The sequence below is a fragment of the Siphateles boraxobius genome, unplaced genomic scaffold (genome assembly GCF_051911475.1).
Source record: "Siphateles boraxobius isolate OS27281-9 unplaced genomic scaffold, OSU_SipBor_1 119, whole genome shotgun sequence".
Lineage (NCBI taxonomy): Eukaryota > Metazoa > Chordata > Actinopteri > Cypriniformes > Leuciscidae > Siphateles > Siphateles boraxobius.
Genome location: NW_027508721.1, coordinates 2,483,912 through 2,509,319, shown reverse-complemented (window position 1 = coordinate 2,509,319; position 25,408 = coordinate 2,483,912). Strand labels below are relative to the sequence as shown.

General features: G+C 38.8%; 1 protein-coding gene across 4 annotated transcripts; it reads left to right on the top strand.

The window, feature by feature from the left end:
* Window positions 1-596: 596 nt before the first annotated feature.
* kdm4c (lysine (K)-specific demethylase 4C) lies at window positions 597-25,265 on the top strand. 4 transcript variants are annotated; one of them, XM_077204060.1, is made up of 22 exons: window positions 597-743; window positions 1,396-1,574; window positions 1,725-1,900; window positions 2,333-2,447; window positions 3,138-3,331; window positions 3,465-3,514; window positions 3,617-3,720; window positions 3,830-3,967; window positions 4,085-4,278; window positions 9,955-10,130; window positions 11,418-13,153; window positions 14,523-14,634; window positions 15,026-15,207; window positions 15,305-15,524; window positions 16,503-16,579; window positions 16,700-16,755; window positions 16,953-17,061; window positions 22,605-22,793; window positions 23,598-23,768; window positions 23,995-24,114; window positions 24,212-24,304; window positions 24,609-25,265. In XM_077204060.1, exons 2-22 carry the CDS (start codon window positions 1,431-1,433, stop codon window positions 24,768-24,770), a joined length of 4,518 nt encoding a protein of 1,505 aa, XP_077060175.1. In that variant the 5' UTR covers window positions 597-743; window positions 1,396-1,430; the 3' UTR covers window positions 24,771-25,265. The 4 variants fall into 4 exon arrangements, with proteins under 4 accessions (XP_077060175.1, XP_077060185.1, XP_077060196.1 ...); XM_077204081.1 differs by having other exon boundaries at window positions 641-743; window positions 2,301-2,447; XM_077204070.1 differs by lacking the exon at window positions 23,598-23,768 and having other exon boundaries at window positions 622-743.
* The last annotated feature ends 143 nt before the right edge of the window (window positions 25,266-25,408 follow it).

The window sequence follows — 25,408 nt, the reverse complement described above, 5'->3', positions numbered from 1 at the left end:
AACACTGCTGATTGCAATTTCAGCTGAAAGGCTAAGCAGTGTCTTGTTTGTTATTTGTTCGAATTACAGTATGTACTTTTAGTTTCTATCTTTTTTTTCTCATTACTGTAATTCCGTAAATGGACAGACTATTGAAGCAAACTGCTAATTTTCATTTACCTTAAAGAATTGTTATGTTCTAAAAATTAAAATAAATCATGTGAAAGAATGTCACTCTTTTCTTTGAAGAAAATATTACTTTGTATGAAGTCCCTGAAATTGTTCAAACTGTAAAGATGAAAAGTTTGTATTTTCTGTATTGGTGTTTGATGCTAGTGTTTTTACTCTCAGTGTGTTCTGAGTGACAGTGTGTGTTATCTCAGTGAGGGTTGTGCATAGTGTTTGGCTGCACTGAGCCTGTTTTGAGCCATGTGTTAAGAGTTGTGTTGCTTGGAATGAGTTTTGCAGGTAATGTGAACTGTTTAGCTCAGGTGACTGTTGGTAATGCAGACTGTAGTTAGAGTTTTGCACATGTGGCTCCAGTTGTGCTCACTGTCGTTTAGCAATCGAAAAAAACTGTAAAATGTGATGTATTGCAATGTATGACATACATACAGGCCACCAGATGGCGCTGGTCTCTCTGAAGCCTTGGCGAGATGAAGAGAGGCAGACATGAAATCGTGTGAGAGAAGAAAGCTGTCATGAAGTACAGCTGGGGTATTTAAAGGGACTCGACTGCGTGCCCACGATCACACTTCACTGAGGTATTTCTAATCTATACACCTAACAGAGCACAGATTTGTAATGCGCACAGAAGTAGCTTCATCTTGCTATTATTGGTTCAGTTGGTTCAGTTGGTTCAGACACTAGTTGACATTTAATATAGTCACTCTAGCAGCTAATGAGCTAACGTTAACTGTAAACAAACCTATCTGAGTACAGTAAACAATATAGTTTGAACGATAAAAATCATAACGCAGGGAGTTTACACTTCATGCGACGAGATTGTATATGTATATTTCACCTTTATCTAGCTAGTCTTTTTCTGGTTTATGTTTTATCAGCAGATTATGGGAGTGGGCCTGCATTAAAACTCATTCTTCTAGACGTTTGTAAATGACAGTCACAGGCTTTCTGCATTGTGCATTCATATTGTATTAAGTGGTAAAAAGGACTTATTTAATTTATTCAGAAATGAAGTATGCTGCAAATACACACTGCTTGTGGATATTTGTAGGTATGACTGGCAGTGATGAAATCCTAGTCAGGTGAATTGCCTGCGTACAGTTCATATCAGTGTGTACTATCTGGACCAAAATCATTGTATGAAAATAATTTGAATGGCTATACAGTCAGTCATATGCATGCTCAATATTGTGAAGGGGACGTCTAGTTGCAACACAGTGTGCTCTGCAGGTAGATCCTCTGGGAGGCTGGAGGGAGAGGTCAGGATGGCAGGTGTTGGGGAAAATGCCCTGGCTAACCCTGCCTGTAAGATCATGACCTTTAGACCTACCATGGAGGAGTTTAAGGACTTCAACCAATACCTAGTGTATATGGAGTCTCAGGGAGCACATCGGGCTGGCCTGGCCAAGGTTGGTATGCTTGTATGTTTATACATGTGATGGATAGTAAAAGCTCACAACTCTAATATATAATATAATTGTAATAATATAGTAAAATAGTAATAATCATGTCTAGTTTATATATATGTGTGTGTGACTGCATCTTAATTATTTCCACAGGTAATTCCACCCAAGGGCTGGAAGCCACGTCGCAATTACGATGATATTGATGATTTTGTCATCCAAGCACCTATCCAGCAGATGGTAGCTGGCCAATCAGGACTCTTCACCCAGTACAACATCCAGAAGAAACCACTTACTGTGCAAGAATTCCGTAGACTGGCCAACAGTGACATGTAAGTGACAAACACAAAAATGCACATGTCTGGGTCAAAGTAGTATACTGTTATTCTACTCTTCTAAACACAGTAGGTGCATGCAGTATATATTCTATGCAGAGTATGCATATTCTGTCAGTTTCTTTTTAAAGTGGTCAGCTTTAACCTACATTTAGATATTAGGGAGGTTGTTGTAGGTACCAATTTTGTATTGTGCCACATATTCCAATGTCATGAAATGGCATACAATTTACAAACACCTCTAATTTGGTTCCTTGTTTTATTTATTGTTATGTGCTGGACTTCTATTTAGAAGTCCAGCACATAACAATAAATAAAACAAGGAACCAAATTAGAGGTGTTTACCACTCTGTAATGAGTTTTCTTTTAAATGATGGATTGACCTATATTCGTTAAGGCCATCTGGAGATGTGTGATTTACCTACTCAGGTACTGCACACCTCGCTACCTGAACTATGAAGACCTGGAGAGGAAGTACTGGAAGAATCTCACATTTGTCTCGCCCATCTATGGTGCTGATGTGAGCGGCACACTCTATGATGAGGTGAGGATGCAGGTGGAGAACAGCTCTTGTCCACTGAACGTCCACTGTAACATATGTGAATGGCATGTATGTTATAACAAAGGACAACAGTGTTCTTGACTGGTTGCAGTTCACTACACTACAATAGTCTACTATGCTCTTACTAATGTTATTTTTATAAAATGAATTTAACAACATTATTAACAAGAAAAAGAGAACATTATATTTATTTATTTATTTATTATTTCTGACTGTTTACTTGAATGATTACAAAAAATCAACGTTTAGCAACTTTTCACAATGGCGTATTTAATTGAGAAATAGTTGAAAGCCTAATGCCATTGTGTTGATTTAATGTGTTACTATTATTATAAATATTTAAAATGTGAGTGTGTTCAATAGAATATTATTTGCTATTCATCCCGTTCATTCAGTTATTCTTTTGCTGCCATTGAAATGATTGAGTATTGTGAAATTTCCCTGTTTTGAAATATACCATGAATGATTACCATAATGAATTACCAGGATATTTACATGGTATTTTAATATAAATCTGAGGTATACACATAAAAATATAAAAAACATACACAAACATTTTTGGAAATGAACATGCTACATATCCAAAACGTCTGGCTAGTGCCATGTTACTTCCATATTTGTGCTGTATACTGGTAATGAGTTGACAAACTGTTACTGCCCCTCTTATCTCAGGACATTGAAGAATGGAACATCGGGCACTTGAACTCAATCTTGGACGTAATCGAGGAGGACTGTGGTGTGTCCATTCAGGGAGTAAACACACCTTATCTGTACTTTGGCATGTGGAAGACCAGCTTCTCCTGGCACACGGAGGACATGGACCTCTACAGCATTAACTACCTGCACTTTGGCGAGCCTAAATCCTGGTAGGGCTCGCTGTGGTTTTCTGTGTTTCTTCAGCATGCATAGATCTATTTGGACTTTTTTCTTCTTGTACCTCTCCTGAGGACCAGGAATCTTTCCATTTCTTAATAAATAAATAATTAACCAATTTCACAGGTACGCCATCCCTCCAGAACACGGGAAGAGATTGGAGCGTCTTGCTATAGGTAAAAACTTTAAAGTAGAACTATAAAGTTGTCTTTTAAAGGAATGTGCTGCATATATACACTGTGTTATACTGGGTTTGATAAATGTGTCTTTGTCCTTAGGTTTCTTTCCTAACAGCTTTAAAAGCTGTGAGGCGTTCCTGAGGCACAAGATGACACTGATATCCCCCTCTGTCCTAAAGAAATACAGCATACCATTTGATAAGGCAATCCAGTCTTTTACAATCAATTTACAACTATTTTAGTTTTAGGATAATTTTGCTGTGTCTCAGTTCTCCTTGTATGTCTTCACAATGAACTGATATATATTTATAGATAACACAGGAAGCAGGGGAGTTTATGATCACATTTCCCTATGGTTACCATGCTGGCTTCAACCACGGCTTCAACTGTGCTGAATCCACCAATTTTGCCAGTCTCCGGTGGATTAATTATGGAAAAGTTGCTACGCAGGTACTAAGAAGCACATAATAACAGCTGTTGCTGATCTAAATCTGGCAACTTAATGTTACTGTTCCTTCATCTTCAGCCAGTGAACATTTCACACTTTACTTTTGTGACCTCTTGCAGTGTACATGCAGCAAGGACATGGTGAAGATCTCCATGGATCCGTTTGTCAGACGATTCCAGCCGGATCGCTATCAGGCTTGGACACAAGGCAAAGACTCATGCTCATTGGATCACATCCTGGCCACACCCAGCACCACACCAGAGCTGCAGAGCTGGCTTCAGAGACGTCGCAGGAAAGCACCCTCCACCACAAGGTATTATCAGGGTTTCAACAAGGGTCGATATAGCTAGTATTAATGTATACTGCTGTCTTCTATGGTCAGTTTTCTCTTTCAGGTCAACTACAACAGTTTGAGCAACACATAAGTCTGTTAATAGTCTACATGAAACGGATGTTGCAAAGGTCTTTTCTTCCCCATTGTAACGTGTATATACGAGTGAAACGGCTTCTCGAATGAGTAAAAATGTAGGCGATTGAATCTATGTAAGTTGGGTGTTGCAAACTAAATGGAGGCAGATCTGAATGCCAGTTTGCAGTCAGTTGTGGATTTTTATTCCCTCGCTCCACCGAGACATTCTGAATGTCATGAAGAGAGCAGAATCGGAGCGGCTGTTCTGTCCGACAACATCTCCAAGACGTTACACACCATATGACTAGTAAGTCAAAGTCCAAATCACAGTCTTTGCTGTCCCAACTTAATTGATATAAGTAGTGTAGAACATTATATAGAAACTGTGTCTATTCCTCGCTTAGTGAGGCCAAACAATAAATCTAGTGTAGGATCTAGCAAAAATCTTATTGTAATTAAACCAGAAAATCTAAATATCAGTGAACAAAAACAATTTCTAAAGCTAGGTCTTCTAAACATTAGATCGCTCACACCTAAGGCGGTTATTGTAAATGAAATGGTCACAGATAATAGTTTCGATGTACTTTGCCTTACTGAAACCTGGCTTAAACCAAATGATTATTTCGGTCTAAATGAGTCCACTCCACCAGGATACTGTTATAAGCATGAGCCCCGTCTGATCGGTCGTGGCGGCGGGGTTGCAACAATCTATAGAGATATTCTTAATGTTACTCAGAAAACAGGTCACAGGTTTAATTCGTTTGAAGTACTTGTGCTAAATGTTACGCTCTTAGATGCAAGAAACAAATCCATATTATCTCTAGCCTTGGCTACCCTATATAGACCTCCAGGGCCCTATGCTGATTTCCTAAAAGAGTTTGCATACTTTCTCTCAGATCTATTGGTCAATGTCGATAAAGCAATAATTGTTGGAGACTTTAACATACACGTAGATAATACAAATGATGCGTTAGGGACTGCGTTTACAGATTTATTAAACTCCTTTGGGGTCACGCAAAACGTCAGCGGTCCCACTCATCGTCTAAATCATACACTAGATTTAATTATATCATATGGAACCAATCCAACTGATATAAATATTATACCGCAAAGTGATGATCTCACTGATCATTACATGGTAACTTGTATAATACGTACTGCTGAAATTTGTCACGTTGCGCAACGTTATCGACCAGGCAGAACAATCCTTCCAACCACTATAGATAGATTCTCAAATAGCTTACCTGATCTATCTCAGCTGCGCAGTGCACCCAAACAAACAGATGAACTAGAGGAAATGACTAGCAGTTTGAGCACCATGTTCTCTAGTACACTAGATATTGTTGCACCAATTAGATTAAAAAAGGTAAGAGAGAAAACTAAAGCACCATGGTACAACAGTGCTACGCATGCAATCAAGAGAGAAACTCGTAACTTAGAGCGTAAATGGAAACAAACTAATTTAGAGGTCTTTAGAATCGCGTGGAAAGACAGTATGTCACGTTATAAAAAGGCTCTAAAAGCAGCAAGGGCTGAGCATCTCCGCAAACTAATAGAAAATAACCAAAATAATCCAAGGTTTTTATTCAACACCGTGGCTAGACTAACAAATAAACAAACATCACCAGAGCAAAATATTCCATTACAATATAGTAGTAATGATTTTATGAATTACTTCAATGAGAAAATAGAAAGCATCCGAAACACAATTGTAAATATACAATCCTCTATGATGTCTTATGATTCAGCCTCAATTATGGCCCCTCTAGAACAACTACACCGATTTACAACTATAGGACAGGAAGAGCTAAATAAACTTATCATTGCATCGAAACCAACAACATGTTTATTAGATCCAATACCCACTAAACTACTGAAAGAAGTGTTACCTGTAGTCGAAGAGCCTCTTCTTAATATTATTAACTCGTCTTTATTTTTAGGTCATGTTCCAAAAATATTCAAGCTGGCAGTAATAAAACCTCTCATTAAGAAACCGCAATTAGATCCAAATAACTTAGCAAATTACAGACCCATCTCAAATCTTCCATTTATGTCTAAAATACTAGAAAAAATTGTGTCCGCTCAATTGTGCTCTTTCTTACAAGAAAATGATATCTATGAAAAATTCCAGTCGGGATTCAGACCGCATCATAGCACAGAAACTGCGCTAGTTAAAATTACAAATGATTTACTTTTAGCTTCTGACCAAGGCTGTATCTCAATACTAGTTCTACTCGATCTAAGCGCTGCGTTCGACACTATCGATCATAAAATACTCCTGGATCGACTACAAAACTACACTGGTGTTCAGGGACAGGCATTAAGCTGGTTTAGATCTTACTTATCAGACCGTTACCATTTTGTCTGTCTAAATGGGGAAAAATCAAAGATAACGTCAGTAGACTATGGAGTGCCGCAAGGATCGGTGTTAGGCCCTCTGCTATTCTCAATATATATGCTGCCACTTGGTAATATTATAAGAAAACATGGAATTAATTTCCACTGTTATGCTGATGACACTCAATTATATATCTCATCACGACCAGATGAAAACACTAACTTATCTAAATTGACAGAGTGTCTAAATGATATAAAATGCTGGATGACGTGTAATTTCCTGCTATTAAATTCAGATAAAACGGAGGTACTACTTATTGGTCCAAAAAACTACCCACAAAATCCCTTACAATACAACTTTAATTTAGAAGGATGTCCTGTTACTTTATCCACTACAGTAAAAGACCTGGGTGTTATACTAGACCGCAACTTGACTTTCGAAAATCATATTTCATATATTACAAGAACAGCCTTTTTCCACCTTAGAAACATTGCTAAGCTACGCAACATGCTATCTGTTTCTGATGCAGAAAAGTTAGTTCATGCTTTCATGACCTCGAGACTAGATTACTGTAATGCTATATTAGCTGGTTGTCCTGCATCCTCAATTAACAAGCTACAGTTAGTGCAAAATGCAGCTGCTAGAGTTCTTACTAGATCAAGAAAATATGATCATATAACACCTATTTTATCATCTCTACACTGGTTACCTATTAAGTTACGTATCAATTACAAAGTATTCCTACTGACCTATAAAGCCCTAAATGGTTTAGCTCCTGTGTATTTAACAGACCTTCTATCGCCATACAATCCATCGCGCTCTTTAAGATCACTAAATTCGAGGCTTCTGGTCATTCCTAGGATATCTAAGTCCACTAAAGGAGGGAGGGCGTTCTCGCATTTAGCTCCTAAACTCTGGAATAGCCTTCCTGATATTGTACGAGCCTCAGACTCGCTGTCCCAGTTTAAAACTAGATTAAAGACGCATCTCTTTAACCAAGCATTCACTTAATGCTTAACCTTTGATACTGCTGAATCGGTTCGAATGCATTAACATTATGAACATCAGCTATGCTAATTATTTCCCATCTGCCTTTCTGCTGTTATCTCGGGACGCTAGTCCCGAGGTAAATAGCGTTCGTCAGCTCCAGTTTGTATCCAGCCTCTCACGGAGACTTCAGATGCCCCAACGCCTGTGAAGAGACGACTCGACGCCTGTGAAGAGACGACTCAAAGCCGGCGATATGTTATGCCATAAATTAATACTTGATTAACTAACTGTATTTTTCTATGTACATTTCCGAAATGCAATTTCTGTAAAGCTGCTTTGAGACAATGTGTATTGTGAAAAGCGCTATACAAATAAATTTGAATTGAATTGAATTGAATTGAAGAGAGCAGATGCAATTTTGAGGTGGAGGGGAGGTTAACATTTTTGATTAAAAATTATGAATGAATTTAAAAAAATGAATGATGTGCATGGATAATTTATTTATAATAAGGCAGCAGCTATTTGCACTAAGTGCTAATAGCATTAGATAATATTTTAATATTTAAACTTATATTTATTTTTATATTGATATTTAATATTTAGCATAAATTTAATAGAGATTGTCGAACTGTTTCACAGAAACAGTTTCACACAGAAGTTTCTGTCAAATAGTTTAATTGTATTAAAAGGGCAGCTATACAAAAAGCCACTTTTGAGCACTGTTACTTGTGCCTCTGGAGATTTGGAAACCTCTCCATGCAGGCTGGCAGTTGCATTTCAGCCGCCTCTAACCAAAGCTCTCAAAGAGAAACTTTTACTTTGGATTTAGAAATGCATGAAGACTCATTTTTTAAATAGTTGTATTCATTGACGATGTCTGGATGGTTGGTGAATTGCCACCCCGTTCCAACAAGACTGCGATGTCGGCAAGGTGCTAGCAGGTGATGGTGATGGACTTGTGCAAGATAAGTTCATAACTGACCGTTTTATGCTATGGTAAAAAAAAAAAAAAGGATAGTACTTTCTGATATAAAGCGATTTTCATTCAGGACAACGCACTATCCCATGCTGCAAAAAACAACACGGCAATTAAACTGTTTGAAAATGTATTTCTACGCCCACTGTAAACGTTTATTTTTGTAAGCTTTGGTTAGGGGTGACTGGAGAAGGTCTTGGGACTCCAGAGACACAAGCGGCTTCTAATACCTGTTTGCTGCTCAACATTGGCTTTTTTTATGTAGCTGCCCTTTTTATACAATTTATTTGTTTGACAGAAACTGCCTATAATAAGCCTTTATCTGACGGGGGTCTTCTGTTCTCTAAATCTCTCCAAATCTTTTGACAGTTTGACAATCTCTGTTCAGTTTTTGTTAAATATTATTTATTTACATGCCTTTTACAAGACACTGCACCATTTGGTGTTTTTCATCTTCAGAAAGATCTTTCTTCCTCCCCAATAGCATGAGAACTCTGACTTGCTTAATAATGAGGAACAACCTCTTTAAGTAGGTTTTCCATTACCTATGTAGACCTTGTAAACTATTTAACAAACATGTCTGAGAATGATACCAGTTATCCTAAAAGAAACGATGGTAACACTTTACAATAAGGTTCATTAGTTAACATTAGATAATGTATGAACTAATATGAACTAACCATGAGCAATCCATTTGTTGGTGTATTTGTTAATCTGTTAATGTTAATTAATAAAAATACAGGTGTTCATTGTTAGTTCATGTTAGTTCACAGTGCATTAACTAATGTTAACAAGATTTTATTAAAGTATTAGTAAATGTTTAAATTAACAAAGATTAATAAATGCTGTATATGTGCGGCTCATTGTTAGTTCATGTTAACTAATGTTAACTAACGAACCTTATTGTAAAGTGTTACCAAAACGATAAAACAAACAAACAAGCACTTTCTTTGAAAAACTAAGATCTGTATTTTTATTGAACTAAAATCCTACCATGTCAATTGCATAATAAATTGTAAATAGTGCTTAACATGTCAGTTTCATTCAAGTCTGAGTTTGAGTGCTTGTACAAAATATTACAAAATACATGTTCAGACCTATTATAGTTATAAACATGTTGAGTCATCTGGTTGCAAATACCCGAATGTCATCTCTATGAGCATTTTTGGAAATAAATAATAATACATCTTTGATGCAGAGGTCAATCACTATAGAGATTTGTTTATGATTGTTTACTGACAGGCTCAATTCACAATCTTTTTTTTTTTATCAACAGTCTCCATTATCCACGCACATGCTCCAAACGATTGAAGACTGTGGACACGTCACCAGTGAAGGGAGGAATTCGGAGGAGTAGAGGGGCATCTTTAACATCAAAAGACAAGGAAGAGGAAGACCCAGTGAAACACCAAAAAGAATCGCAGTTAACGCAGTTCCCAACTGAATTAAAAGGCTAGTATCTCTATTATATCTCTATTATTATTAAGTTCACAATACATTCCACAAATACACGAAGCCTAGCAGTTTGCATTTGTTCTCTGATTCAGAAATATACTTAAATAAATTTGCATTTTTATTTTCTGTGGCATTGATTCTTGAATATAATCTGTGATCTGTTAACAGTCACATTAAGGACGGATACCGTTTGTGTTCTACAGTATCGGACCCAGCATTTTATTTCAGACAAATTATCACAACACCATAAGAAATATAAGAAATCACCATAAGAAATATTACTTCATCACCAAATCAGCATATTAAAATAATTTCTGAAGGATCATGTGACACTGAAGACTGGAATAATGGCTGCTGAAATTTCAGTTTTGCCATCATTAAAATAGAAAAGATTTTTTTAATAGTTCACAATATTACTGTTTTTACTGTATTTGTGATCAAATAAATGCAGCCTTGACTTCCAAAATTTTTAACAGTAGTGTGTGTGCAAAACCTACTATTGCCGCTTTTCCACTGCATGATACGGCTCGGTACGGCTCAGTACGGTTCGGCTCGGCGAGGCACGGTTCGGCTCGCATCGCTTTTCCACTGCGTGGTATGACTCGGCTCGGCGCGGCACGGCTCGGTTCGCTTTAGCTCGGTTGCTTTTCCACTGCAGTTAGTACCGCTTCAAAGTGGGTGGGATTATGACTGATCGTTATAGTTTATCCGCTCCTCGGCAACCAACAAGAGGAACGTCTGCGCTTCTCGTCCACTGACCACGATTCAGCCATTTATTTTTGGAAGTTTTTTTTCTTCAAGCAAGTCAAGCAAGTAACGTTAGTTTTAAAACAGGTGCTACAGCGATGGCTGTTACTGGCTATTTAAATCTAGTGGGTTTGATGTCTCGCAAATACAATGACGCTGGTAGTGACGATTCTGTCTGTCTGACCAATCAGTGATCTACAGTGCTTCCACGTCACATTTTAGTATCGGTACGGTACGCTTGGAACCTCAACAGAGCTGGTACCATTTAAAGCGAGCCGAAGCGAGCCGTACCGTACCGTACCATGCAGTGGAAAAGCGCCACAAGTGAGCCGTACCGAGCCGAACCGTGCCGTACCATGCAGTGGAAAAGCGCCACAAGTGAGCCGAACCGTGCCGTACCATGCAGTGGAAAAGCGCCACAAGTGAGCCGTACCGAGCCGAACCGTGCCGTACCATGCAGTGGAAAAGCGCCATATGTCTGTGTATATCTCAGAAAAACTGTTTTATTGTTTCATGACACTTGTTTTGTCTTTTTAGGGCTCACTGGTCCATGTCGACAAATGTGTGTTGTTAAAGTAACAAGAGTGGAGAGTGACTTGCTGGCCCACTCTACCTCACAATTCAAAGATGCTTCACCTGAACGACTCTCGACTTCTCCACTCACCTCCACATCCAGTCAGAGTAACCCTGATCCAGGTCACGCAAGCTCCCAGACGTCTGTAAATTTGGATGAAGGTCGAATATCCACAAACACAGTCTCCACCGCAAAGCCTGGGCCTGAACCAACGTCAGAGAGTGACATCACTGTGGATGTGACTCTGGACTCAGAAAGAACTGCTGAAACTCCTAATCAAACAGACTGTGAATCTGTCTCAGGAATAAGTGCACCTTCTGTTCCTGTGACCCATTCACAGAGACGTAGCTCCACTGGTGCTGTGGTTTTATTTTCGGAAAGTGATTCCCAACAGGCTAAAATTGAAATGGAAGAGACGGTCGCCGATATCTTGACTGAGAGCAGCATTGATTATGGCACATCAGCACTTTACAAGGAGCAAAGCTCGATCCGTCTACACTCTATTCTTCAGGATTCAGAAACCTTGGAGAACAGAACAAACTTTGAAATCCAGACTGCTCCTTTTTGTGAAATGCCTCTTCTAATGCCTGAGCTCACAGAAGAGAGAGTCAATCCTCACTCTCTCGCACCTGAAATGCCCTCACTGACTCTCGCTGTACGACCTGACACCGCAAATCACCGACCTCACAGTCCGAACAGTACTGCACCTGTTCTCCATCTGGAAAAATCACACTCACCTCCTGTTATAACAGATGATGTGGGAACTTGTTCTGAAAAAGCTTGTCCCAATTGGCCAATTGTACCCCGAGAAGGTGTGAGCCAATCGTTCAATAACTTGATCTCAGACACCTTTATAGCAAAACAAGCATTTCCTTCTTTGGTGTCACAGTGGGAGCCACCAGAGGAGTCCAAACAGGAAGGACATAAAAACACATGCCCATCCACAGACCAGAACACTCAACATGAGTCAATTTCGCAGTTTAAAATCACTACTCACAGTATTTTACAACGTTCTACAGTAGCAGACATGGATTTTATAGATGCCCACAACTCTAATAACGCAGCAGAAGGAGGGGACAAACAAACTTCTATGTCTCTTGAAGAGCAGTCCAGCTCTCTCACATCCTCCCATGGCCCCTTCGTGGAGTCCAAACCCTTCACCATTTGGAAAAACCTCAGCTCCCAGAATCCTGCAGTGCTAATTGAGAGCTTGCAGCCCGAGTTGGTAATGGGTCTTACCACAGGTGTAAACAGTCTCACAGAATATTCCCATGACTCTCTGCCCTACACCATGTGGTCTGAATCAGGGTGCCAACAAGAAAAGTTCCCAGATTCTCCAAACTCTTCACCACGCACCCAGACCTGGACCAACCTGGAGCCCATTCCCATGCAGTGCTCTGGGGCAGACGTTGCTCTAAACACCCCAATAGATCTCAAAGAGCAGAACGCCGAGATGGTACCAGCTGTATCTTGTGTGCTCGGTGAGCAGACAGGCTCTCAGGAAACTCAGGAGGAAGAGTTTAAAGGCGAGGAGTATTACGAAGGTGTGAAGTCAGAGCATGATGGGTCTGTGAGCGACTCTGATTCGTGTGAATCGGGAGATAAAGGTGCCGACAGCAGCAGTGAATCCAGTGAGGAGAATGTCATGAGTGACCCTGAGTATGTGGAAACGGGCCTGGAGCCAGGGGAAGTCTGTACAGTGAGTTCTGGTGCTAAACCATGACAAGCAATGCATCCTGTATTCTTCAGTATTTTGTTCTGAGCTTCTGTCCCATACAACATCGACCACAGTGACAAGACTTTTTGCTAATTTTTGTTGTTGTTTGTGTATATTTTATATATATATATATATATATATATATATATATATATACAGTGCCTAGCATAAGTGAACACACCCATGCTAATGTTGACTAAAAAGAGGAATAAAAAATTGTCTTTTGGATATTGATCTTAATGCCTTAACTTAAAAAAATTAGGAAAAATCCAACCTTTAAGGACACCAATTTTCTTTGTGAATGAATAATGTATCGTAAATAAATAAATGTTCTTCCTTAAAATATTGGTTGCATAAGTAAGGACGCCCCTATGTTAAATTCCCATAGAGGCAGGCAGATTTTTATTTTTAAAGGCCAGTTGTTTCATGGATCCAGGATATTATGCATCCTGATTAAAACCACATCACCACATACCCTTCACCATACCTAGAGATTTTAGCATGGGTGTGTTCACTTATGCTAGGCACTGTGTGCACACACACACACACCACACACACACCACACACACACCACACACACCACACACACACCACACAACACACACGCAACACACACACAGACACACAGTGGTCAACAAGTGGATCAAAACCTATCTATCTAATATTTATTTATTTTTTGGAAACTGTTATATATTTTCAGAATTTTCTCAACCGCTTACATTGTAGCAATGTAAGTCTTTACTGTGTCTTTTGAGCAATGTAATGCATCCTTGCTAATTTATTAAAAGTATTAATTTTATTAACCCCAAACTTTTGATTGGTAATGCATATTAATTTGCTGTGAGTCCAGTGAATTCTTTTTTTTCTTTTTTTTGAGAACATTTTCTCTACTCATACATCAGAACCTACTTCAGTACTTAATTACTGGTCACACCTTCATGCCTTGTAAACAAATCTTTACAGTGCCAAAGCATTAATGGTAACACTTTACAATAAGGTTTCAACTAAGAATAAACAGTTCTTCTACAGGATTTATTAATCTTAGTTAATATTATCTTCAACATTTACTAATACATTATTAAAATCAGAAGTTGTATTTGTTAACATTAGTTATATTAATAAACAATTTATATTAATGAATACTGTAACAAATGTATTGCGCATTGTTAGTTCATGTTAGTTGATACATTTACTAATGTTAACTAATGAACCATTGTAAAGTGTTACAGCATTAATAAATGTGCACATACTGTATGTACACATGCACAATAAAGGTAGCAACAATATTTTCGGAAAGTGTACGGTCTTTCACTGACCTCCTCTTTGTCTCTCTCTTTTTTTGCTCTCATAGTATCACATGCAAACAGTTAAGAAGACTACCAAGAGTTGGCGTCACCCCCTCAGAAAGCCCACTGCAAGAGCAGTTCCCAGTGCTGTGAAACAGCAGGCTGCCAGCGATGATGGTGGATGTTTAACCACTTTTATTTTATTATGAGCAAAAAATAGCTTACAATTATGGGTGAAAAAAAAAAGAAAAGTGACAAAAATGTTATTCTTATTTCTAACATATTGTAATGGTTTAAAAAAAATGTATGTACCATTTATTAAACTGCATGATGTCATAGGACAGAATTACACTAATAATGCGTTGTTGCATTTTGTTTGTGGTATTTTTAATGATTCATCTATGTACACAAGGCAAGCAGACTGATGTCTTGGCTGTTGTGTCCCGCTGCTTTTCAGCATCTCACTCCATGCATGCACTTTTAAAAAGCTGTGTCAAGTTAAAGAATTAATCGCACTAAATAAAATTTTCAGCCCTAGAGTAAATATTTATTTGTGTGTGTGTCTCAGAGACTCTAGAGGAGTGTGAAACTAAACAAGAGGAGCCAGAAACCGAGGAATGGGCAAAGCCTTTAGTGCATCTGTGGCAACAGAGAAAAGCTCATCTTCAGTATGAACGAGAGTACAACACAGCTGCAGCTCAAACTGCTCCTCACTGTGCTGTCTGCACCCTTTTCATGCCATACTATCAGGTAACTTATGGAGACGGATACTAGGTTCTAATCTGGTTGTGTATATGTGCTATGTGATGCAAAAACATTTATTTCAAACTCTTGTTTTTTCTCACAGCCTGAGAATTTAGAGGAAAGAAGGCATGATGTCTTGATGAATCCTGCCACAGAGTCTCAGGGGTCATGTTCACAGGTGGCAGGCTTGAGATCGCGACCTCTGATCCCTGAAATTTGCTTTGCATACCAGGAGGGCCCATGCCCTTCGAACACACTACTGGAGGAGGATGGATCCAGTCCTCTTGTGGCCTGTAACAATTGCTGTGTTCAAGTTCATGCCAGTACGTCACTGAGATCACTTAACAACACAATTAACAACTGAAAAAACCCCACATATCATGATCCTCTGGCAAGGGAAACCCGGACTTTATAAAATATAATTAATTATTAAATAATATAAAACCATTCAAAAGTTTAGGGTCTGTAAGGGTCTGTGATGCAAAGCGGAATTTTCAGCTGCCATTATTCCAGTCTTCAGTGTCACATGATCTTTCAGGAATCCTTATATTTGCTGACTTAGTTCTCAAGAAACAGCTGTGCTGCTTAATATTTTTGGGATGATATATTAATGTTTTCAGGATTCTTTATGAAACAGAAAAACAGCATGTATTTGATATAGTAATGTTCTGTAATAATGTAGTAGTCCTTACTGCCACTTCTGAACAGTTTACTCCATCCTTGCTTAATAAAAGTATTAATATCTTTAAAAAAAATTCAAATGGTAGTTTTTATAATTTATTTAATTTGTTAGTTATAAATATTAAATTATTAATTTATACTTTGCATACTATAGCAATTATTCATTCATTTCCATTTTTTTGGGGCTTTGATTTTATTCATGATTAAAAGAACAAAATGCTATTTATTAACTTAAATAATTGGCTTTTATATAGCCATTTCACTAAAGTCATTTATTATATTATCTGAAAATCTTTATCTCTACTTTGTATTAAATTGATGGTTATATTTTTCTGTTCACTTCTAAAGTAATGTTAGATATATAAACTGGAAGAGAAACATTTTTACGTTTTTGTAGCATGCTTTAGGGCTGTTAGTAGAATAAAGTAATTGAATTCATCTCATTATCTCATTTCTGATATTTTAGGAAGCAGAATTATGTATGTGTGTTAAAGAAATGATTGTGTTAACTTTAATAATAAATATCTTAAGCATACATATTAACTTTGACGACCCTAAAAAAAATGCATGTTGTAAAAAAAATTGTTAGTAGAGAATGTAAATGTTTGATTGGTCCACAGGTTGCTACGGTGTTTCTATTCATGATGTCGGCCCAGTTTGGACATGTGACCGATGTGTGAGCGGAGACCTGGCAGCTGTAAGTAATCATGCAGTCAGTCAACATTTACTGTATCGGTATAATTTATTGACTACTTATAGGTTTGCTTGCCTTTGTTAAATTATGGCTGATATCTGTTTTGTGTGTGTTTTATACCAGGGATGCTGTTTGTGTAACCTGAGGGGAGGTGCATTAAAGAGAACCTCAGATGACAGGTAAGCTCCCTTATTCAGATCCCTTAATACTAATATAGTGTTGTATTTAATACTAAACAGAGCAGAAGTCTCAGTATGCTTTTTACACACATTCTCCAGTATTTAAAATAGACATTATTAGCAAAAACGAGTTCAGCAAAGCCAGTGTTCTTAGATATTAGTGAATTCGTCAAGCGGCTTATGAATTATACATGTAGGTGGGCCCATGTGATGTGTGCTGTGGGTCTCCCTGAGGTGAAGTTCATAGATGTGGTGAAGAGAGCTCCTATTGACATCAGTGCCATACCTGTACAGAGATATAAACTGGTGAGTACTAAACACACACACTTGGGTTTCACTATATTAGTGAGGACATTGCATAGACTTCCATTGATTTTATATCAGGTTAATGATATTTTCTATCACATAACCAACCCCTATCCCTAAACCTACCAATTACAGAAACATGTGCAAAACACTAGATTTAAATAAAAACATGTTTTGGCCAATTTATAAGCCTTTTTAAACTAGTGAGGACTAGTAAAATGTCCTCACTAGTTGTTTTGTCGTAATATTTCATTGTATGAGTGAGGACATTTGGCTCTCAACCTGTACACTAGAGGTTGACATTTATGTGATTAAAGTCGAGTCGACGTTCTGTCGCTGATAACGTCATTAATGAACAAATAAGCCTGAACCATGGCTATGGCATATAACACAGTGCTGGCCACAAGGCTATTGCTTCTACACAACAGCTTATTTTTATCAGTTCTTTTGTCATTGGGCCGTTATATTTCTCAATGATTCATCCTGTTTTAAATCAGACACAGATAAAGTAGCACAGCAAAGATTACATTTATATGAATGCATTAGTGCATGTGTGGGTTTAAGTTACTAAGAAATATATGCAAGAACTTTTCAGTTTCTAAGCTATTTTATTGATAAATCACAGAACAGTGTTGACAATACATTTCTGCGCTACTGAATGTTTCTGTGTGCGCGTGATCTGCACGTGATGTGCAAGCTTCTGTATGTGTGCAGTGCATCAGTATAAAACGGCGATTAACTTACGTGTATAATAAGCGGTTTAAAACATACATTCACCCGACCAATTTTGAGCATCCAGATGGTATAATCAAACATGTCTTGTGGAGTGCTCTTGGAGTATGCATTTATTTGTCATCTGAACTGGAGCGTAAAAGCATAGGGTTTACCAGGCAAAAAAAAAAAAAAAACACGCACGCACGCACGCACGCACGCACGCACGCACACACACACACACACACACACACACACACACACACAGTGGGTCTTAATGGCCCATAAGAGCTGAGAAATGAAATGTCTCTTGGCGCAACAGTGTAACTTACAGTATGTAACCCCGGTTCTCTGATAACAGAAGTGAGGTATCTCACAATGGGAAACACCTCTGGCGTGACCAATCCTGGAAGCACCAATTACATCACGTCTGTTAGTTGACAGACCAATCATGACAGTGATGCGGTAGTATATATCACTGCTAGCGGTCTCCACTTCATTCTCAGCATATCTCTTCTCCATGCAACTGCAAGGAGGGAAGTGTGGTGAGATACTTCACTTCTGTTATCAGAGAAACTGGGGTTACATGAGCTTTAAATCAATACTATCTATTAGGGCTGCACAATGAATTGCATCGAAACTGCACGCGATTTGGTAAAGGCTGTGATTATTTTATTCGCAGCTTGTTGGTGCAGTGCGGCTAATCGGTAGTAAATGCTGCTCCATCTGAACACGAGAAGGCGCTCTCGTGCAGACATGCCAAATATGCCCCACCACAGAAGTAGATAATGCCTGTCGTTTCAGGAAATCCCTATCGCTGTAACTGAATAAACAGGAGATTGAAATGCTTTGATTAAACATGACCAATAAAAACACAACTGCCTTATTCTGTGTAAGAAGCCGCATCATCTCACAGAAGGATGCGTAACTGTCATTATGAAGTGAGTTTGGAGTAAAAGCATGTTGTCTTTTGTTGGTCAATGCTTCTCATGTTTGGAAAGATGTCTGACGCATGTTGCTTTTACAAATGCACGTTATAAGTGATTCAAACTCACAGAGCTTTCAGATGGAGGAGCGTTTACTTATCAATGACAAGCTCCGCATACAAAATAATCGCAGCATTTGCGATTTCAAAATCGCGATTGACCATCTCAATTGTGTGTTGACTCACTATTTTCAAAGTGTGATTACATGGAAATTGCATTTATCGTGCAGCCCTACTATCTATAGGCTGAAAAAGGGGGCTGAGATAGTGCATTAAGGATCACAGACAGATTCCACAGCAGAGTTATGGCACTTTTCCACTGCATGGTACGGCTTGGTACGGTTCGGCTCGCTTCGCTTTTCCGCTGCGTGGTACGACTCGGCTTGGCACGGCATGGCATTTACCATTTAAAGTGAGCCGAAGCGAGCCGTACCGTACCGTACCATGGAGTGGAAAAGCGCCACAAAGTGAGCCGTACCGAGCCGAGCCGTACCGTACCATGCAGTGGAAAAGCGCCATTAGTGAAACATTGAAACCCTGTTCAAGTGCCATGCACCTCTCGAGCAGGTTCCTGTCCTGTCAATCCCCATGACACGCAGAAATTGCAGCACGATAAACTTAAGTTGAAAAGGCTCTGTCCTTATCCAAAAGTTCCTGCAGAAAACATAACACATCCGCAACAGAACAGAACAGAGAAAAGTAACAATGTGTCTGTGTGAGCACAATCACTCAAACACATTCCATTTCTGATTATATGCAGAGCACGTTGAAGCCGCTCTCACATTCTGAATAATCTCATTCACCCTTGAAGGAAACCTCCATCCTTCTTGCGTAAATCGCTCTGTTGTTGACATTTGTCACTGCAGCACTGAAAAGGGATTTCAGCTCCACAGGGCCATCAAGGAACTCCCTCTCCGACAAGCCTAACAGACCCAATCCTGGGCTCTTCGACCCACCACTGCCAACCCTATGCTATGTAATGACACAGATCTCTTCCCACAACACTGAATCTGGTGACCCAGCATCAATCTGCCTCTCCATCTCCACCATGAGTTTAGCTTGATATTCTGTGAACAGTGAGGTAGCATTCAAGGCTCTGACAGCTAGGGCAGAGGAGTAATACATTTTTTAAAAAGAGAGGCACACAGCTGTCTGTCCCGGCAGTGAAGGAGAGGCGGAGGATAGGTCTGCAAAGCAATTGGGGGGTGGAGGTGACTTGCCACTCTTGCCATTACTTGGTTGGACATCCCCAACGTCAAGCCAGGAGAAACCTTTAACTGGCACCCTATGTGAGAAGGGTTTGTACCAGAAATGTCACATCTGTGCGACGCATGCTGGGATGGTTGGAATCCTCTGCTTGGCCCGGGAAGTGCGCGACTGCAGCCTCTTCCTGTCATATAAATCCATCTCCGCGCCCTGGCCTTCTTGCTTCTTGCCTTTGATGGCCAGTCGATAGAGTGTTTAGCAGCCGCTCTCCTATAGATTTCAATAAGATCCAATTCGCCTGGCATGGGGGAGGGGGACCTCATCCATGGCACAGCCAGGCCTAGTAGAAAGATTAGGAGGGAGGATAACATCCACTTCCAAGAGACGAGCAATCGCCTCATCATCCTCCTCTTTGTCCCCCACAAAGGGGTCTGATTCAAAGAGGGGAGGAAGTTCAGGAGAGATCTCATCCATCAACTCTCTCCAGCTGCACCGGGGCTGAGGAGAGCAGCCTCATCTAACTCCGGGGGAGGTGCAGAAAGACTCAGGTCCCCTTTAGGGACTCATACACGATGCTCTAAAACCCTTGATGGGAAATGAGAGTGGTGCAGGCAAGCACTCAGGATTAACGAGCACAGCCTGTCCGTGTCTAACTCCCAAACACGCTATGCACATAGGGTGAGAGTTCTTAGAAGTAATCATAGACCCACACACACGGGCAAGAGGGATCTTTCCCTTTCACTTTGCTGCTGGATGGGCTTGCAGTCGTCATAATCGAGATCCAAACACCAGGGAATTAACAAGTTCACTCAATGTGCCTCTCGATATCCGATCTTATCGGCAATTATTCTCGTAATGTGGCAGGATTGGCCAATCCTTCAGACCACTTAACGTGAGGGAATAACTGAGAAAAACCTATGAGGATCTGCTGAGAATATATCTTCCAAATAAGATCTACATGGGAAAGAGAACAAGAATGAAGTGGGGGCCGCTAGCAGCGATATATACTAGGGAGGCGGGACCCTCGCATCACTGTCGGGATTGGGCTATCAACTGACAGAGGTGGTGAATTGGTGCTTCCTGGATTGGTAACACCCTAGGCATTTCCCATAGAGAGATACCGAACAAATGTTTGAAAGAGAATACTTTACTCTCCCGTACTTTAGTTTCACTTTCCTCTACAGTTTCTGAGACATACACAAATAAATATTTACTCTAGAGTTGTCAATTAAACATTTTAATTTAGTATGATTAAGTATTTATCTTGACACAGATTCTTAAAAGTGCACGTGTGCATGGTGTGAAGTCCCATTAGTTAGTGTTAGTTAATGCATTTAACAATGAGCAATACATTTGCTACAGTATTTTTAATTTATTATTAACGTTAGTTAACAAAAATACAACTTTTCATTGGTAGTTTATGTTAGCTCAGGTCCATTTAATAATACTGACAGATACAACTTTTAATTTTAATAATGTATTAGTAAATCTTAGGATCTAGGATCGCCTAGACATGACCACATCGCATGATGTAGTCAACTGGATCCGGGCCGTATCCAGACCATATGGTGGACCTGCGCCTAGACACGACCACAACGCATGATGTATTCAGCCAGATCCGGGCCGTATCCAGACTAGATGGAGGACTTGCATCTAGACATGACCACAACACATCCCTGAAGTGTCAGCAGAGATTGTGTCAACTAGACCCTTCCCTGTGAAGGCCTCTTCGACACGACAGTCAACGGCACTGATCCTCAACAAACCCGTCTCCATACTGACGTGACTCCGATCTCAACCAGATGGAACTGGATAATATTCTGATTGTTCCAAACCAATCTGAGTTCTGACCTATAATGCTGCCTGAATCATAATCATACACCGTTCGTTCGTTGGCCTGAGGAGAATTGGCCCCCCGAATGAGCCTGGTTTCTCCCAAGTTTTTTTTTTAATCCATTCTGCCATCTGATGGAGTTTTGGTTCCTTGCTACTGTCGCCTTTTTCCACCTTTGTTGCCATTGGCTTGGCTTGCTTAGTTGGGTGCTTTAAATTTAACATTTAATTTAATATTCAACAATAATATTGATCTGCCTGTATTGACACTATTATACAAGAACTGAACAATGACATCACGGTTTACTCTAGAGTGGCTATATATATATATATATATATATATATATATATATATATATATATATATCATCTCAATGAACAAAATAACTTTTTAAAAATAAAAATGAAACATCACTGAACTTACTTAAGCTGGACTGTGGCGCTATTTTCTTCTGGAAACAAACTTTTTTTTGCATTATTTTTCTGTTATCTCTGTAAAGCTGCTTTGAAACAATCTGTATTGTAAAAAGCGCTATATAAATAAATGTGACTTGACTTGACTAAATGTTGAAATTAACATTACCAGGCAGTTACTAAAATGAATAAATGTTTGAGAAGTATTGTTCATTGTTATTACATGTTAACTAATGTCATTATCTAATGTTAACCAATGAAACCTTATTGAAAGTGTTACCTGAATGGTTCTTGCACTGCTCTTTCAATGATTCGACCAAGTCTTGGCATTCTTTAATGTGTTATGTTATGTGTTCTCTCTCGTTCTCTCTCTTCTCTTTCTTTCTCTTCGTAGAAGTGTATTTATTGCCGTAACAGGATACAAAAGCTATCTGGAGCATGTATTCAGTGCTCATGTGGCCGTTGCCCAACCTCTTTCCATGTCACCTGTGCACACGCTGCTGGAGTGCCCATGGAGCCTGATGATTGGCCATATGTGGTTTTTATCACCTGTCACAGACACCAGTCTCGGAGCTCCAGTGCTGTGAGTACACTCACAGCCGCAATACTTCCGGGCAATTCAGAGAATATTTTTATAATTTCAAGTTAAAAATAAAATTTCAAATGCTCTATTTTTCTATTATATATATATATATATATATATATATATATATATATATATATATATATATATATGATTTGTTTTTGTAATATCAGGAATTTGTTTCATTTGTTTTTTTCATAGGTTTACAGTGTATAGTTGATGGTGCATTGTTTAGTTCACCCAAAAATGAAAATTCTGTTATCCATTGCTCACCCTCACGTAATCCCAAACCTATTAGACTTTTATTCATGTTCGAACTACAAATAAGATATTTTTTAATAAAACCTGAGAAAAATCTGTCCCTCCATTAACAGTCCATGTAACCAAAACGTTGATGCTACAAAAACTTCATAAAGACATGTAAATGGAATCTACATGATCCATCTAATTCAAGTGTTCTGAAGGCATGACAACTTTATTTATTGGATAGATTTGATTTAGGCTTTTAGTTTACTCGCATATAAACATTGATAAACACACATACATATAGCACATTAAATATAATAAATAAAGCTCAAACATGCTTGATTGACACATGAGAACCAATGAAGTTTGTTCATGCGTGTAATGCAAGAATGTTCAAGCTTCTGCGAGAACCAGTGAGATTTATTCTTGCATGTCAACCAAGTACGGTTGAGCTCTTCCATTTATAAATATATATTTTTTATATAAATAAATTAATAAATACAGAAAAAACTGTCACATAATTGACCCTTTAACATCAAGATTTTTTTGTCCCCTCAGAAATTGAAAGTTAGCAGAAGTGAATTAGAAGTGGGCCAGACAGTGATCTCCAAACACAAGAATCTTCGTTACTACAGCTCACGTGTTACCCAGGTCACGGCCCAAACATTCTATGAAGTCATGTTTGATGATGGCTCTTTCAGCAATGATACATTCCCTGAAGACATTGTAGTGAGTGTTTCTATCACTGCTAGCCAGTAGTTGTTCTAATGAATAATCTATGGCATGTTTTCATTGAACTGATGAATGCAAACTTAAATATACAAAATATAAGCTTACAAAGTTGTCAGCCTCTTATTTTTCACAGAAAATTCTCATGCGTTGGTAAGAATGAGCCCAATATTTCTAGTTTTTAATCCCGGCGTCTGAGTGGAATCTATTCTCTTTCAACCTGCAGAGCAGAGATTGTACCCAGCTTGGACCTCCTGAAGTGGGGGAGGCTGTTCAGGTGAAGTGGCCCGATGGACTTTTTTATGGAGCCAAGTACCTTGGCTCTAACACTTCATATATGTATCAGGTACACACACACATACTCTCACACATATTCTCTCAAGTGTTGCTGCTTTACTACAGTACCTCTCTAGTCATTCATGGTATATCCTGTGTTCTTGTAGGTGGAATTTGAAGATGGATCCCAAGTATTGGCGAAGAGAGAGGACATTTATACACTGGATGAAGACCTGCCCAAAAAAGTCAAAGGTCGTTTGGTGAGTTCTCACTTACTGAACTCTTTCTTTAAAGGGTCAAATCACCCAGAAATTTAAATTCTGTCAAAATTGAATCACATTCATCTTGTGTCAAACCCACAAGAATTCTGTTCATCTTCGGAACACATCAAGAACTGGATTAAACCTCTCGATTTATATGGATTAGTTTTATGGATGATATACTTTTTGAAGCTTGAACATTTTTGGACTTTCAATGGGTGGACAAAAATGAAGAGAAAATATTAAAATATTGTCCTGTTCTGTTTTTCTTCATGAATGATGTGTTTGTTTCACCACTTTGCAGTCCACGGCATCCAGCATGCGTTTCCAAGATGCATTCTTTACCACTCAAGGTGAAAGGAAAAGGCGACGCACTCCAAATTCTCGGTTCCAGACGGATTATATCGCCCATATCAGCCCTCGAACCTTCGCCAGGATCTCAGAAACGCACAGCAAAGCTAACTAAAAGATTAATGGAGTTAAAAGAGCCCTTGAATTACAAGGGGCTATTTTCAGTTGGGCTTGAAGATTGTACATCAGTGAGATCATGATTTTTAAAAGTGGCAGAAATACTGTGGTCTCATAAGTCAGGGACAAGAATGTTTTTCTAAATTAGAAGTTTTTCCTGTTATATTTCAGAGGTTTTTCTTGCCTCAAATGGTATTCTGTAGCATCGTAATCATGTAATTTCCTCCCCAACACTGCTGAGACTAATTTCACCCGCATGCTTGGTTTGTACATTATTTGTCTTGTCATGCACCATTCCTTCACTGAAACATTTAGCGTTGAGCTTAAAATGGTATAAATGGCAAATAAAAAAAAAAGTTGCTACTGATGTCCAGCAAAGCACATGTCACCTTTTACTTATAGTCATGATTTCTTTATTTATTTGGGGGTTTATTCTTTCTTTTCTATGTGGAGCTTACAGCTGTTGACAAAAAATAAAGATGTTTGCTTTGTGGTCTGTGCCTTGACCTCAGTTGATGAAATGCTTCACACTTTGCTTAAATTTTTTTATATAGCTGATTTGGATATGGGGTTTATACTAATTTATTAAATATAACTTGCAAGAGCAACAGAAACATAAATGGCAGTTTAAACAAT